At 39.1% G+C, this 16941-nt stretch overlaps 1 protein-coding gene across 1 annotated transcript; it reads right to left on the bottom strand.

Moving 5' to 3' along the window:
* Positions 1 to 3678: 3678 nt before the first annotated feature.
* LOC145418047 (uncharacterized) lies at positions 3679 to 12541 on the bottom strand. Its single transcript, XM_080286581.1, has 11 exons — positions 12425 to 12541; positions 12062 to 12225; positions 10502 to 10700; positions 10022 to 10159; positions 9438 to 9622; positions 8842 to 8995; positions 7557 to 8535; positions 6638 to 6823; positions 6229 to 6415; positions 4600 to 4708; positions 3679 to 4005 (listed from the first exon to the last, which is right to left on the bottom strand). The coding sequence occupies exons 1-11, from the start codon at positions 12539 to 12541 to the stop codon at positions 3679 to 3681; spliced, it is 2745 nt and encodes a 914-aa protein (XP_080142707.1).
* Positions 12542 to 16941: the final 4400 nt, after the last annotated feature.

Raw genomic sequence — 16941 nt, 5'->3', positions numbered from 1 at the left:
TATGTTTTTTTACCCGATTTGTGTCATGGTGTGCTTTACAGGTTGTTAAACAGTCTAACGACTCAAACCTGAGAGGGTTAAGTTAGCACTGAAAATGGAGATGGCAATTTTAGGCCAGATTAGAGCAGATTTGGTAGTCATAAGGGAAATGGTGCAGAGCCTTATACAGTCCTGTCTTATTCTGACACTGAGCTATAGGAAATAAGCTGCAAAGACAAAAATCTCTAAGATTAGGGGAACAGATTATAACATCTAAAGTCACATGCTGGATTATATGCAGGTTTTTTTTATAAAAGTAGAGACCTTAAAAAAAATATTTATTGCACAAATTTGTAACAATATGGTAACATATACCAGTAAAGGAAATATTAGGTAAATAGATGGGTTTTACAATACTGTAACAGAACAGATTGTGGGGAAAAAGAAATACCTTTTTTCAAAAATACAAAATACAGTTCATGGAAAACAATATTACAGCCTATTCAAATATACTAGATACAGTTCAGTATCCCAAAAATATTTTCAAGCACAGTATGCTTTATTGTACAAGACTAAATATTCTCATAATGATTATTGTTCAGGCTTCAACTTAAAAACCTAAGGATAAACCCCTTGAATCAGATATGGGTTTGTTATTTTATTCTTGCTATCTCTAGATGGTTTTATTCACCTTATGATAAACTTAGAACTGGAGGGTTTAGACAAAGCCTTCCTTAAACTTTTTACTTCTGACAAAAATCCCCAACACCTTTCAGCTTGGTTGATGGCCAAGCATAGTCAGATTGGAAGGTTAATTAAACTAGTAACCAAGGACATTATTGTATTTCCTACCTAATAACTAAGGCTTCTTGAATATTTTGCAACTGCGAAATAATAATCAAGTTGTAGGAGTGGCCTAGTTTCATCAGGTGAAAACAAACCAACTATGGGCTCTTCCCAAGCTGAATACAATCACCTGGCAGAAGCAAGAATCAATTATAAACACATACCATGTTGAAGTGGTTAAATGCAGGCTTAAACTTAATCCCTACAAGTCTCCAATATCTCTCCGCCTACCAATACCCTAATAGGAATTTTGACAGCGTGCATTAAATAAAGTGTTAGGATGGACTCTGAGCCAAAGTTTAACCCTATTCAAGCATAGGATGTTTATTTCAAGTTATTCCTTCTGTTTCCAGATGATTTTATTCAGTTCTGGAGAGACTTCAAATGTGAGAGGTTAAATATGGACTTCATTAACCCCATCACAGCCAGAAGTCTGTCTTCAGCAGAATAAAATCGTGTAATAGGGGGGGGGGGGAAGAACAATAAAATGGACACCCCAACTTTCAAAAAGTCGTGGGTGCAGCCTCTGTAAGTGAAGGTAAGAGTAAACTGAAGATGAGTCACAGGATGAATATGCTAAATGAATGTATAAATGAGAGGTATCGAGGCTAAGAAACTAAAGGAGATCAAGTAGGATGATTTAATGGTACCGATATGTATGGAGGAGCACATAAGGGTTTGGCACTCCTTTTTTAACTTAATAGTCAATGGACAGAATGTAAGAGGTATATGCAAATTGTATTATGATCCCCCCCCCAAAAAAAAAAGATGCAGATGGTTACGCTTGTGAGATGAACACAAGGCAGGCAGCTTCAGTGATGTATGGGTGACTGTGTGGCCCATTTAACTGGATGATATTGATAGTTCTCGCACTTTTATATTTTCTTTTTTCTTGATCCTAGCTAACTTAATCTGTAGACTGCAAGAGGTCAAGATAATTAAAAGAGAAAGAAAAATTAGTGAAATGTGAGATAAGGGATAGTGTTAGATAAGGAAGACTATCATGTGGTGCAGTTAAGAAAGTAGGACTATTATCACAAGCAAAAGTCTAACAGCTCTCTGCCAGCATTGCATTCTGTCTTCTATATATCTCATTCCTCCCCAGACATCAAAGAGTGTCCTTCCTTCTCCTACTCTCTTGTTGTGTGCTTGATACTGCTTTCTAAATAATGCATTTCATTGCAACAGCCAGCAGAAAACTGCCAGTGAACTTTCAATTATGATAGTGCCAAAAGTCAACACAGCCTGGAAGCAGATCAGTTACAGCCATTCTATATCATGTGGATTACAATGTGCGAGGAACATGTAATGCAAATACATAAAGCCAAAATTGTAAGTGAAATTTGCCCTATTTCAAACATCAATGCCAAACAAAAACACACAAACACTGCCTTAATGAGCAGATAAGTAGGATGGCACTTCAGGTCAGTTTACCAAGTTTCCTGATGACTTGTTTTTCACCCCTTCCATCTGATGATGTATTTTGTTATATTCTTACTGTCTACAGATCATTTTATTTTTGGCATAGATGAAACTCTTGGAAGTGCAGGGGTCAGATACAGCTTTTAATATTCCCTTCACTAACAGGGCCTTTGTGTGTTCAATAAAATTGTATAGAGATATGCATCTTTGGGTGGAGAGGGTTAATAAAGGAACTTATCCTGTCACTCCAATGACATTTTTCATATTCTTTACACTACCTCCAGGTGAGTTTGGTCACCTTGGGAGATATTTTTTTTTTTAACTAGATGGGGTTAAATACATCCATTAATGGGACTTTCTTTAACTCAACAAAATCATCTGATAATGATAAATAAACTAAAAAATTATGTCATCAGATTCAGTGTGTTAAGCACTTCAGTTCCATGCCATTTGATTTTCAGTTTATTTTTGCCACCTCCAGATGGTTCATTCTAAGTTGGAAAGATCTATTGTATCATGGCAGTAATGGTGGCTGTATCAAACCCCTCCAATAAAATATAAATAAAACATCTTCTGAAGACAGCAATAATAAAACTTAAATACTGTAAACAGTACATCATCAGATTCAAGAATTAAGCTCCACCCTTTATTAGTGTTAGTCACTGGTAATACTGGTCTATAAATCCTTAATCCTGAATATTATTACATTATGAGGTAAACTGTAAAAGAGATCACAGCCTCTAGATTGATCTTGGTCACATCACAGTAAGTACTGTGGCTTATTACTCAGTGCTACACACTATGACACATGCTTTTATGTGATTCAATTACAAGAAGACCCATCTTCATATTATTTTGAGGGAAAAAAAAAAAAAAATGCCTGAGAGGAACACTTTTATGTGACGGCACTGATATAACCAAGTAATTCCACTGCCCAGTTATGCAAATGCCCCTGAAGTCCTTCTCTAATCCCTGAAAGACTGATAGTTAACTGTAGGAGAATGGCAACTTCAGGCTGCAGTCCACCAGATTCACATCCTGAACCTGGGACCACAGCAACATGAAGAAACCACTTTCTGCATCATCTGTTACCCAGTCACCACTGCATCAGTCATGGTATGAACTTGCCTTCTTCTTCATCTGTATATTCCTACGTCTTTTATAATTATTCATTCAGGTCCTCCTGCAAGTGAATCACTCTGTACAGTAAGTCCTCATTATTTAACACATGTTTTGATGTCCTTTTTCTTGCTATTAAATCTTCAGTCATTTAACATTCCACTGCCACCTATAAACCTGACATGCTAGTTTTCACCATTTTACAGTATCAGTTGTATGGGAAAAGTTATGACAAATTCTTAATGTATAATAAGGACTATGTACAGAGTATAATGCAGTACAGTATCACAATATTCAGGAATCCAAATGCCATCAGACAGCAGCTTTGGTGTGTGTTTCTCTCGATCTCCCTTGCTTCTGCACCATACCAGCCAAGTAAGTGACAATGTCATAGTCCCCTTTAACCACTCCAATGCCTTTGAGTATATCAGTGGAGCTTCGGTTTGTGGTCTGGAGGAGGTGGTAGAGGAGGTAAACTTTGAGCCCTAAAGAGACGAGGATGGACTGGATGCTAGCTTGGAGGGCAGAGTTTGAGTGGAACATCCTCCGGCCGTACTGCTCCACGCCTCGTACAAGGTTGCCACTGTACGCCACTCCAGATATGTGGCCCGTCTCTATGTTCAGTACTGTTACTTGGTTCTGAAAAGTAAAAAAATAAATAATGGTTCCTTTCATATTATGCAACCCCCCCCCCCGTACACCAGCTCAAGGTTACAACACTACAGTTCATCACATGTAGGCATAAGTTAACAGCCAGTTCCCACAGATATATGGCCAACAAAAAAAGAACAATTACCTTAACATTCTAAAATTATGGGTGAAGATTTTTGAAATACTCTTCAATAAATCCTAATTCAGTGAGTACACCAATTTATCAGCAGACTTTGGAAATGACAGAATTCAATTATAATACTTGTAAACACTGCAGGATAAAGTATGGTGATGCAACTGTGAATTAGTTTTTCTCAATATGGAAGGAAACAAGCAGATGGTAACAGGAACAGTAAACTGGTAGACATTCTCCCCAATTTCACTAAACACATTAGTGATAGTATAAATGATTACTGCCAAATATCCCTTCAGCCACAGGATTTTTTTTTTTTATTTACTCTTACTACAGTCACATAGCCTTCATAAATACCTCCAGCACTGGGACACTCCTGCAGTATGGTAAAAAAAAAAAAAAAAAAAAAAAAAAAAGTAATCTGAAGGGTGTAATTTGACAGCACTGACCAGGGTGGTGTTGGACATTAGGTCTTGAACATGAAGGCGCTCCGGGATACAGACGCCCATCACTCGGTACTCCCGTAGGTGATGTTCTGTTATTGTGCCGGTGTGCCATCTGAGGGGTAGAGGTAGGGAGGTAAGAATAGGGGGATTAAAACTCATATGACAACCTCTTTCATGTGAAGGTTTTCTTATATGAACTGAGTAAACTGGCAGATGCGAGGGTTCATGATGAAATCATCATTTCCCTCATTGCCATCATCCTTATCACTGCCATTACAATCACCATCATTGATCATCGTCATCACAAACAGCAGGAAAACCATCAAAGTGCCCAACATGTAACACATTCGTCTACTCATCATTCGTGCCTTTAAAACTCTCGGCTCCATCTTCCTATTTTTTATTAGCTACAACAAGTTCTTTTCAAAGTTGTACAAAATCAACTAAAGGTAGCAAGAATATAAGAGAAATAAAACTACGGTGCATTTTGATGTTACACCTGCCAGGTCTTTATTCCCGAGTGTTTTGAACATCAGAAGAGTATTTAAAGGGTCTTGATTATACAGGTATTTTAAAAAAGTAAAACCTCATTATAGTGGACTTCAGTAGACCGGAGTTCACTTTTACTGGAATCGAGGAGCTACCAGACTAAATTCTTACATATCGGAAAGTGTCCGATAAAGCCAGAAGTCCGGACTGCCTAACCACTTCAGCAGTGTTCACCACAATAAGGTAAATAAAAGACATGTTTATCAGTGTACAGCGCAGTATTATTATATATATTATACCATCTGATTATTGTAGTGACTATATAATACAATACAGTACTGCAATGGTTGTGAAAACAGTTCAAAAACTGTTGGTGCAATCCGGACTAATGTCTGATATATCGGAAAAAGTCCAGCTTTTACTGGAATTTCACTTTTTTTGAATGGCTTGGACCCAAATTTGTTCGTTATAGTGAGGTTTTACTGTACTGTACAATAACTTTCTGCATCTGGCAAGAGGATGTCCGAGTTCCCTGACTCTGGTAATTTAATTGTACTGTACAGTACTTATATACTTAAGTCAACCTTTCATGGACTATTTTGACTGTTAATTCTTCTATCTATCTATCTATCTATTGCCAGATGCCTCAATCCCGTTCGGGGTGGCCACAAACAAATCGTCTCCAAGTCGCCCTGTCCCCCGCCATTTCACTGCCTTGCTCCCAACTCACCCCCCCCTCTCTCATATACCTCTCCACCCCATCCCTCCATCTCATCCTCGGCCTCCCCCTCCCTTTTCCCCCCTCCACCTCACTCATATACACTCTCTTCGTCAGTCTTTCACCCTCCATCCTCTCCACATGGCCAAACCACCTCAGTGTGTTCCTCATAACGCTTCCTATCACATCCACATCCACACCACAATGCTCCTTTAATTCTTCAATTACTGAAATACTGGAACTTTAAATTCCATTCTATATAAAAACCTGATATGTTTGTTACCCAGATCCACAATGCTAAATGCATAGAACTCCATGTGATTTTTCCAAACCAATCCTGATAAACACTAAAAAACCACCTGTACTGAAACTACATAAAAAAAAAAGAAAGAAAGAAAGAAAGAAAAAAAGGCAACATTTCTTACTTAAGGATGGGGAGCTGTGTCGCCGGTGCACGAGGTAGAAGCGTAGTGAGAGCCTGCACATAGAGGGTCACCATGGGCCGATAGTTATCAGCTGCTGCCAGGATGACTGGACGACCTGATAGTAATGCATGCAACAGGCAGTGAGAGACGCCACAGAACTGCTGCACCAAACCTGATAATCGGCACACTGAAAGGCAAAACAGTTAGACAGGGCAGTTCCAGCCAGTCCTCGCCTAAAACACTGACCAGGGGTACAATTTCAATTTTTTCTTCAGCAACTGAATATAAATCAAGAATCAGTATTAAGTAAATTTACCCATCAGACCATCAGGCATCCCCTTTTTTATTTATTTTGTATTTGTTTATGCATCCGACTCTGAGCCTATTTCCTGGTTATATAGTAATTTACCTTTGCTAATAATCATTCTGTTATCAACACTGAGGCGTGGTGCGGCATCAGGGTCCACCACGGCCCACACCTCCTCCCCAACACCTTCCTCCTCCTGAATATCCTCATAGCTGCTCAAGTCCACAGTCTGGCCAACACACCCACTACTGCTGGTACTGTGTGCTGATGACACTCTGTCACTGATCCCTGACAGCAAAACACTTGTCACAGAAACAGTTTACATGTGTACCAACTATATTATTTCTTTCAATATATTGACTGGAGTCAACAGAATGATACATAATAGTCAGCTAAACAGAAAATCATACAGCAAAATGTCATAATCAAAATGTGGAACAGCTGTGGAAACTGATCCTGATCAATGGATGCAACATGAAGTGTGAAACTCAACTGTTGTAGTGTTCAGTACTTATATAACTCAACTGCTGTAGTGTTCAATACTTACCAAACTCAACTGTTGTAATGTTCAATACTTATCAAATTCAACTACTGTAGTGTCCAGAATTTATCAAGCTCAACTGTTGTAGTTTTCAGTACTTATCATACAGTACTGGAGTGTATTGGTGTTGTGATGAGGCGAGGTAGATTGAGATAGTTTAGGCATGTGGAAAGGATGAGGGATGACAAATGAGTGCAAAAAATGAGAAGTGTGAACACTGGGAGTAGGGTTGCAAGAGGCAGACCAAAAAAGACCTGAGACGAGATCACACTGTGACTTCAGGGATGGGGGAGTGAATAGGGAGGCTCCCAGAGATCTAGCAGCATTTAGAGCAGCCATTAGGTGACCAACGCCAATGCATGCAAGCATCCTGGAGCCTTGATGAACAAAATGAGTACTGTACCAGTATACACTTCATACTAAACACATGAAATATGACCACACATACTTTCCACTATACATTCATTCTGAAGTACTTACCTCTGCTTTCTTTGGTTGTATTTCTATGTGAGGTTGACTGACTAGACGTAGAATCCTCAATATTTCTCTCATCACCCAACTGGGGCTTATCTTTGTCGGCAACTTGTTTGTTTAAAAATTGGACACTTTTGTCAGGACTGTCACTACCACTATTGTTCTCCTCTTGTATTGCTTCCATATATCTCTCTTCTTCATCTTCTTCCTTTTCCTTCTCTTCCTCTCCTTCTCTTTTCTTCTTTTCCTCTCCTTCCCAGTTTGTCCTATCCTCTCCTTCACTTTTTTCTTTCTCTCCTACACTCTTTTTGTCTTCCTCCCCCTCCCTTTTCTTCTCACCCTCTTCTTCCTTTTCATTCTCTCCCTCTTCTTCTTCCACCTCCTCCTCTTCTTCACCTTCCTCCTCTTCTTCACTTTCCTCCTCATCTTCACCCCGAGAGAACACTTTAAGACAGTCTGCAGCAGCCGATACATTTGAAGAATCATGTGAAGCCTCAACAGCCTGGCAAAAATCCGAGTCTGGTGTAGATACATTTGATGAACCATACCTGAGTAATTTTATGAAGTGAGTGTCCCAGCACAGGGCAGAATAGGAACTGGAGAGGACGGGAGGCCTGTATGGCTGACCCCTTGTAATACGTGCTATTGGAATGTTGCCAATGAACAGTGAACTAAAGGGATTTTTGTATATTTCATCATCCAAATCCTCAAACATCAATGTGGAAAAGGATTTGCAATACTTATCGAATATAAACCTAAGTTTATAGAGGCAGGCAATATACCCAACCCTACACAGCTGCTGGATTGTCCTCATGTTATGGAAGTTGCGTCTCATGAGAGACAGTATGCAGATGGTAGGCTTGGCTCCCTCCTCAGGCTTGTCAAACATGGACAGATCTTTCATAGCTTTGTAGAGGGGACATTGTGGCTTGGACATTATCTGCTCGCTCAAACACTTCAAGTCATCTTGGATTTCCTTTTTATTCTGAAAATTATATGAAAAATTAACTCCTTCAAGGCTGTAACTGCAAAACACTTATTCAGATTCTAATAGTGAAACAGAAAATCTCTCTTTTACTCATTCACTACAATATTTTTTCACTACAGCCAGGTAATTATCTTACATCAAAGTTTTGGAGAGCCCCTACACAGTGAATGATAATTCAGGGATTGCCATCCCTCAGATTTGTTTTGTAACACTCACTCACTGTAACTAGAAATCAAGCTAATACTGGCTAAAAATATCAGATAAAATTACTGAAGCTAAATAAAACACAAAGGATGTTCATACTATGTGTGGTTTCAGGACACTGAGGATGTGTTGACACTCAAGGAGCTGTGTGGCCATTGACTCGAGTGAGGTGTGTCTTAGCAGGGCAGCTTCATCCTCCTCAACCTCACCCTCATACCCCTCAGTCATACTCACTGCTCCTTCTATCCCATCTCTGCATCATATCAGGAAAAATTTGAATCAGAATCCCTTCTGGCACTGTACTACAGTTCAAACTCTCAAAACTAAAATGTCTGGTTTCTAAGGCTTTAAGGAAAACCGAATATTTTGGAAAGTGGAATAATAATGAGAAATAAATAAAAATGTAATAAATAATCTAGGGTACTGTGAACAGCACTAGTACTTTACCATCTGTTCTTATACACGTCTGCAAACGAACTTTGTCTTCAAATATGCATTGATTGTGTGAGGACCTGTGACATCAACACCCCACTACAGCATGAAACGATATGAGTTGCTCATGCTGTAGCTACATAAGGCTATATACAGAGCAGAGCACACAGTTATTCTCATCTCACCTCTAAGGTCCTTCTCAAACTACACACCCTATGCCCATTACAAAACATGTTTATACTACGTGCAGGAGTAAGGCTTACATATCCTTAGACTGCAGTGTGGCATCGACAACAGACACTCTGGGTGAGTCATCATTCAGGTGTATTGTCATCACCACAGAGGCACTGGTGGTCTCAAAGGTCGTGACGTGGCCCCCTTGTCTCCCCACCCGGCTCATAGTCTCATCCTTTGTATCTGCCGCTGGACTTGAACTTGGTCCATCTTGCTGGAGGTTGTGGGTTATTAGTGATAAACAAATAAATGCAGTAATGGCAGTGGTGACAGTTAATAAAAATAATCTACTGTATTTGGACTTTCTTACTAGGGGCTGTCAGTACAACAGTTAAATATTTCAGTGAGTTTAAATCGATGAAACATAAAATTTAATATGTAAATTAGGATATAAAATTACAAAACAAATAACAGATGATAATATAACAATCATGGTCATGGTGGTAGTGGTGACAACACTTGCCAACAAATCCATATGCCAAACAATTTTTTTTCCAACACGATATTATATAAGGGTGGCAGTGGTGGTGATAAAAATAATGGCGATGATTACAAATGGTAATAATAATCCTATATGCCACACAATTCTTATCCCAACCCCACTCTGACTCACGAGGGCACTGGCAGCAACAGCAGATGCGTTCCTCTGTGCTAGGATGTAACGATCTTTAGTGTACTCCAGGTTCTTCATCAAGCCAACAATCTCCTTGCTAAACCATTCATAATTGCTCAGCTTCAGGTATTCTGTTGCCTGTTGGGATTTTCACTCCATCAATTGAGAGAAGATATCTTCATTATCATCAACCTAACTGATTCCCACCTATGAGAAGGGGTGACGGAAGACCCAGAAACAAAGAGAAAGCACAAAAGTGAGAAACATGGCCAATGAACTGGGCCAATCATTTGCATATTTTTTTTTTTGCCATATTATTATGTACTGTTACCCAGATAAGCCATCACAAGGGTAAAATTTCAAGGACTGGACTAGAATTCTCAAAACTATTAGGCATCTTCAATATTTAAGCACAAGGTAGAAGGCATCCCTATCACTATGGCTATACTGTAATCCACAAGACTCAGAAGATATCCCCACCAGTATGAAGTGTTGGCGCAGCTGTGAGAAGTATCTAGTGAGCTTCCTATAATCGGCTGAGATGTAGGAGAGGCACATGGGTCTGACAAACCCTCGGGCACGCACATCATACAGTGTGAAGTAATGGACATACACATGAATTCCAGGGCTCAGGTCCTGCTGAACCAGCTGGGTATCTTCATATATCCGGAACTCTCCACTGTACACACGTAGGAGGGAAACTGAGTACTGTGCAGGAAAATTGTTCTCTCGACAGCCTTATAAAACCTACAGTATATATCACACACAGGACAGAGGTATACAATGTCATTCATTATAACATAAACTTGTAAAATATATTCACTGGCTGCTGAAGCAGGTACTGTACTTGCAAACATTACAACAAGTCTTACATGCACTATGCAATAGCCTGTATATACACCCACTAAAATAATTATCGGCACCGTTTGCTTCAATACTCTTCGCAACTATCACTGGCACGGAAGCCGTGACTACACAGAAAGGGTTGGTACACCTGATCCTCCCCCTCTTAATCTGTCCGCCCATCCATCCCCTACCCCATTTCTCACTCTATCCAGATTTATAACTCCTGTAGCTTCATCCTGTATGTAATGAATAATTCACTGCAATAAACATACTACTTGAGGCAAGGTCCCAAAACAGCAAAGCATTATCTACTAGGTAATACAGAAACCAAAGTGCCATCTGTCTGCTTGGCAACCATCATATCCAAGGTTATCACCTTAGGATTTTCTTACCTGAGATGGTACAAAGACAACCACTATTAGCAAGCATTTTAAGAATGGGTTGATGACAAACTATATATGCCTAATTGTGCAGTTTATACAGCAGTCCATGAACATTGCATGTACAGCATATACAGTATGTGTTGTAGTATTGCAATAACATTAACCACCTCAGTGACATGTGAATGTTGTAGTACATGGATAATGAAGCTGAGAATGGTATATCGCCAGTTTGACGAAGACGATAACATCACCGAGAGGGTGATCAGTAAGCATATTCGTTTGTTTTAGGATAGGCTTTTACCTCAGACAGTTCTCGATATATATATATATATATATATATATATATATATATACCGGTACTGTAATGTCAGAAGTGTGTTGCCTACGAAACTGCTTCAGCTTGGACAATATGAGCATTGAATGAGCAGTAGGAGTTTTAATGTTGATTCTGAATCTGATCTACATTACACTTCAACATCCCTATTTATAATACAGTATTTATGAAACCTGTTGATACTCGAGCTCTCTTAGTAATGTAAAAAGCAGTGAATTAAAAAGTAAAACAAATTGCTTAGTGTGCGGTGCTATGAAGCCTACGATACCACTATGAATATGGACCCAAGACTCAGCAGATCACAGATACCAACCAGGCACGTTAACTCAGGAGTTTATTTTTAGATCTCTCGTCCAGTGTGTCCAACTTTATTACACTAAAAGAATGCCGACAATTTTTTTTAGTGGGTGTGCTGTACATACTCATTCTCATATAAAACAAAACAAGTACAGGTAGTTTTCTAAAGCAATAAAGTACCTGGTATTAAGGTAATCTGTAGAAAGGATTTTCACCACAAAGTCATTGAGGTCCAAGTGTTTTGCTGGTGACTTGGGTATCGTTAATAGAGGCACGGGTCCCTCTATCTCAGAAAATTCTGCCAGAACAATAACATCTTCTGTTGTGGAGGTTGGAGACCAATCCTGAAATAGAGCACATTACAGCATTGTACTGGCTTTTGAGTAAACTTTTGTTAATTAGACAAAGTTTCCATTACAGAAAAGTAGTACGGAGGCAACTCTTTCTTGGATTTGTGCAGGTAACACACACACACACACACACACACACACAAATATCCACTGACAAATGAAAATACAGTACACTGCCACACCTAACATTTACCCTAAATGAAGGTGGTGCAAGAGTAGAGTAGATGTCCAGGCCTTGCGGAAGAGTGAATGATGCTGCTGGGAAGGGAGTGTTGAGCATGATCCCAGAGTCTACCTGCCATCTTGCCATTCTATGTTAGCCTGCTGGTGAAATTTAGTCAGCGACAGGTCTAAAAAAAAAAAAAAAAAAAAAAATGGTATTTTCGCAGTTTTGGACAGCCACATTTCTCACTTAGACTATTTATATTTGTTTAAATAGATTAGCTTACATTACAGTACAGTATTTTCTCTTTTACGGCAAGGAAGAAGGAGCCAAAGACTAGAAGTCCACAATTATTCTTCCATCTCCAAAATAAGTAAATAAATAAATAAATAAAAGATGGCTAAATTCATGGTCCATTCATTTACTTAGATTTTATCACTTACACTGTAGTTTAATTAGGTTTTGATCAGCTTGGTAAGATCAAGATAGATTAAAAAAAGAATAACCTTGACTTCAAAACTGCAAAAATTCCAAACCATTTATAGGTTAATCCAACTAGACTTAAAAATAATATCCTTGTCCTTTAACTTTGAAATCGATCCTAATGTGTAATGAAACTAGACATATACTGCAATCCGAATTGGAAAAAAAATACAAGTGTGAAGCCAGGAAGAAAGCAGTAGCCTACAGTATTAACAATCTCAAGGCCAAAAAAGCTCATTGTTACTGTGTATACACGTAAAAACAATTAACTAAATCATGAGTGGTTATTTTTTAATACTGTTATCTCTAAACGATAATGCAGAAGATAACCAAGAAAAAAACTTAAAAATAACGACGTTCAGTCACCACCCACCCACAATCACCTGACACTGACAACTTTACTTCTGTTATTATCCAGTTCGGCTGTGCCATATTCGCATTTGGTGGAATCTACATATAAAACGGAATATCATTATCATTTCCATAGCTGTGTCGTATAATCAGTCATTAATATGAAGATTATCGTTAGATAAAACTCACGCATTTTCATTTATTTAAGCCTGCCATAATTTGCAAACCGAAAACTAATCTACACGAAGTTGCTTCAATGACTGACAAGTGTGCTTATCTTTATATAAACTAAACCTTGGCAACCATTTTTAAAAGGTGAAGCTAAAGTGACTCCATTTAACCACGCCCAAATAGGAAAAATTGTATGTGTGTGTGTGTGTGTTTTCCAAAACTCACATTCTCAAAAACTTTAACATAAACACTATCTGTCTATCTATCTATCTCTATCAAGACCCTTTAATTCCAAAACGGGTGGTGGCCACAAAGAAATCGACTCCATGTCACCCTCTCCTCAGCCATTAGGGTGCCCTCCCTCCAGCCCACACACCCTTTTCTCACATATAGTTCCACCCTTTCCTCCCATCTCATCCTCGGTCTCCCCCACCTCCTCGACCTCATTCATATACACTCTTCTAGTTAGTCTCTCATTCACTTCGAGTATATAGAAAAAATAATAATAATAATGCAAGTTTTATGGTCTAGGGGAGAGACTTTTGGGTTACTCTAGCCTTTCCATACCTAAAATTAAATGTTGACATGGAATGCAAATGGCTGCGTGTCTTAGTCTGGGGAAACTGAGACTGGGGAAAACTTGAATATCTGTTTTTATGAAGTGCTTGAAAGGGTACAGCAGGGAAGGAAGGTTGTTGGTTCACTGAAAGTGGTGATGAGAGATAGGGAGGTGAATATGGAAGCTAAAAAGTCACTGCAAAATGGTATTGTGATCCCTACCCTGACGTATGGAAGAAAGGCGTGGACCCTGCTAGACAGGAACAAGTCAAGAGTGAGAGCAGTGGAAATTAGTTACCTGAGAGGAACATGTGGAGTGCATTGGAGGGACAGGATGACGATTGAAGTGAAAGAACGATGTGGGGTGGAAGTGGATGACCGAGAAAATTAGGAGAAATTCACTGACGTGGTTTGGACATGAGGAGAGAACGGAGAATGAAAAACTGACTAAGAGGGTGTATGTAGGTGAAGTGGAGGGAGGGAGAGGGAGGGGAAGACCGAGGATGAGGTGGAGGGATGGAGTTGAGAGGTATATGAGGGAGGGGGGAATGAGTTGGGGGGAAGGCAGTCAAATGGTGGGTGACAGAGCGACTTGGAAGCGTTTTGTTTGCGGCCACCCTTTGCTGGATTAGGGCGCCGGGCTATAGACAGATGATTTGTGCAGTCTGTAGTATTAATCTAGTCTTCTTTTTCGTTATATTAATTCTAATTTCCGGTGGATGATGTATCAACTCTAGACTATTTCCTGGGTGCTAACTTTATTCATTTATTTTATTTATTCATTTGTTATTGCGTTAGTGATATATGCACATGAAACTTAAAAGGGTAATATCTACAGTCTTTGTTTCTTGACTCTGAAGGTGCGAGGTGATACTCCAAAACGATAGTACTCCCGGTCAAGGGTTTGTGGGTTTGTCTACCATACTTAAGGTGAATTCCCTCTCGTAACCATATTTGTGTCTATAGGAAGGACAGGAGACATATGGGAAGACTGCTGTACACTCTCCTTGGCTTTCTTGCACGCGGCTGTCTGTTACCTCATGAGTGGGTTACTAGGGGGAGTGGGCTTCTGTGGCCGGGGCAGAAGTGATAGTGTTACGGGTTGACGGGGATTTCTTGTAGGTACTGGTGGGAGCTAATGGCCGAGTTGAAGATGGCATTGTTGGCTGTCCTACGTGGTCGTGTTTTAAGTGGCTTCGCAAAGGCCACTTCGTATCTCTGAGATTTCGTAACACCTCTTCCTCAGCGATTAAATCAGCACATTACACCTCAGTGTCCTCTTGTGTGTTATTGGTACAAATTATGCCGATGTTAAAAATGTGTAAATCCTCTTATGTTGTATAAAAAAAAAAAAAGATAAGAACTCAGGGCCGTATTAAAGGTGGCATACGAAACTTCGTAACATCTTTAACTATTTATTTTGCATTATACATCTTAACATCCTTTTCGCTATTTTTATCGTTATGATATCCACATAGCTCGCATCTGTACACCACAAAATGACACTGAACAGAAATGTGCTGAATAAATCGCTAAGAAGTGCTGAGAAACTTCTAATGCCGCTTAGAAAACGGGCCTCACTTTCCCACCTGATCGTGGTGCCCGCAAGGAGGTTAGGTCCAGCATGAAGAGATCGACGAAAATTTCCCCCCAGATGGAGATACTATTAGAGATTGGTGTAAATTTCTAACGATTGCATGTTAATTCACGCGAGGAACTGTGAAGTTACCCAACATTTATGATACATGAATGTGAAATGATGCCTTGTGTACAAGGGATCAGTGTCACGACTTCAAAACAAACCGCCAGCCAAAACAAAAAATCAAACAGCAGAAGGAATGAAACATTTTAATTACTTTTTTTTATTAATGCATCTGCTACAGGGACAAATAGCGCAAAATTGATATGCAGAAGGCGAAGGCAGATACATAATGGCTAAGGAGCCTGTCAGACATTTAATGAATCGAGATAGGCGCAGCTCTTGGTCAGGTAAGGTAACATTACGCTTGCAATATACTATTTGTTTGAAAACTGGCTTTGATATACGGTAAGATTTTCTCTTGTTATTCATATTACCGTATTGTCTAGGTGTATGATAAGTTTCAGACCATCATTTTTTTTTTTTTTAACGAATTTTGGCGGGTCTTCTGTATGATTTTTTCTCGAAAATGCCTCATTGTTTAGTAACTAATACTCCAGAGAAGGTGAGGGATTATATTCTCTAGCTTCTAGCCCCGTCTCTTATCAAGTCTGGGTTAAAATGAGCTAATCTAATTCAACGTACTAACCAAACCAAGGCTAACCTAACCTTACCTAACCTATTTATGATTTTTTAAATGAAGAACAAGAAAAGGTGAGTGGAGAGTTCATATATCATGCTCCTGCAATAATAAACAAACAAGCAAATGAATAAATAAATAAATAAATAAATAAACAAATCCGAGTTATTGCAATGAATGGTTAAGTTCGGTCCAGTTCTTTCCCATCTACTTACCGAAGAGATTTTTTTTTTTTTCAAACCATTCGTGTGCGTCCAATCCTGCCAACTCATTCCCCTTACACCTCCACTATTTAATCCCTTAATCCACTTACACCTCCTCTATTTAATCCCTTAATCCACTTAAACACTTCAATTCAATATCCCCCATACACTCAGCCGGCCTAATAAGTGTTAATTTAATCCATTTAATGCGATGACTATTCTTTTTCTCCAATTTAGCCTGAAATTGTCTCTGTTTCTAAATGCTGAGCTGTATCTGTATATTAGCACTAGAATATTATGCTAGTCAAGAAGTGCAGTGGAAATGATGTAGAGCTGCAGTAGTGTGTTTTTAATGTTCATATATAAAAGGATGCTGACACTAGAATGCTATAGTCAAGAAGATGCTATGGAAATGAGATCGAGCTGTATGTACTGAGCTGTATCGGTATATCAACTCTAGAGTATTGTGCTAATCAAGAAGTGCCACGGCTGTAGAACAAAT

The sequence above is a fragment of the Coenobita brevimanus genome, chromosome 112 (genome assembly GCF_032717465.1).
Source record: "Coenobita brevimanus isolate Jiangsu-jjx chromosome 112, ASM3271746v2, whole genome shotgun sequence".
NCBI classification, from domain to species: domain Eukaryota; kingdom Metazoa; phylum Arthropoda; class Malacostraca; order Decapoda; family Coenobitidae; genus Coenobita; species Coenobita brevimanus.
This window is presented reverse-complemented; position numbering and strand designations above follow the sequence as displayed.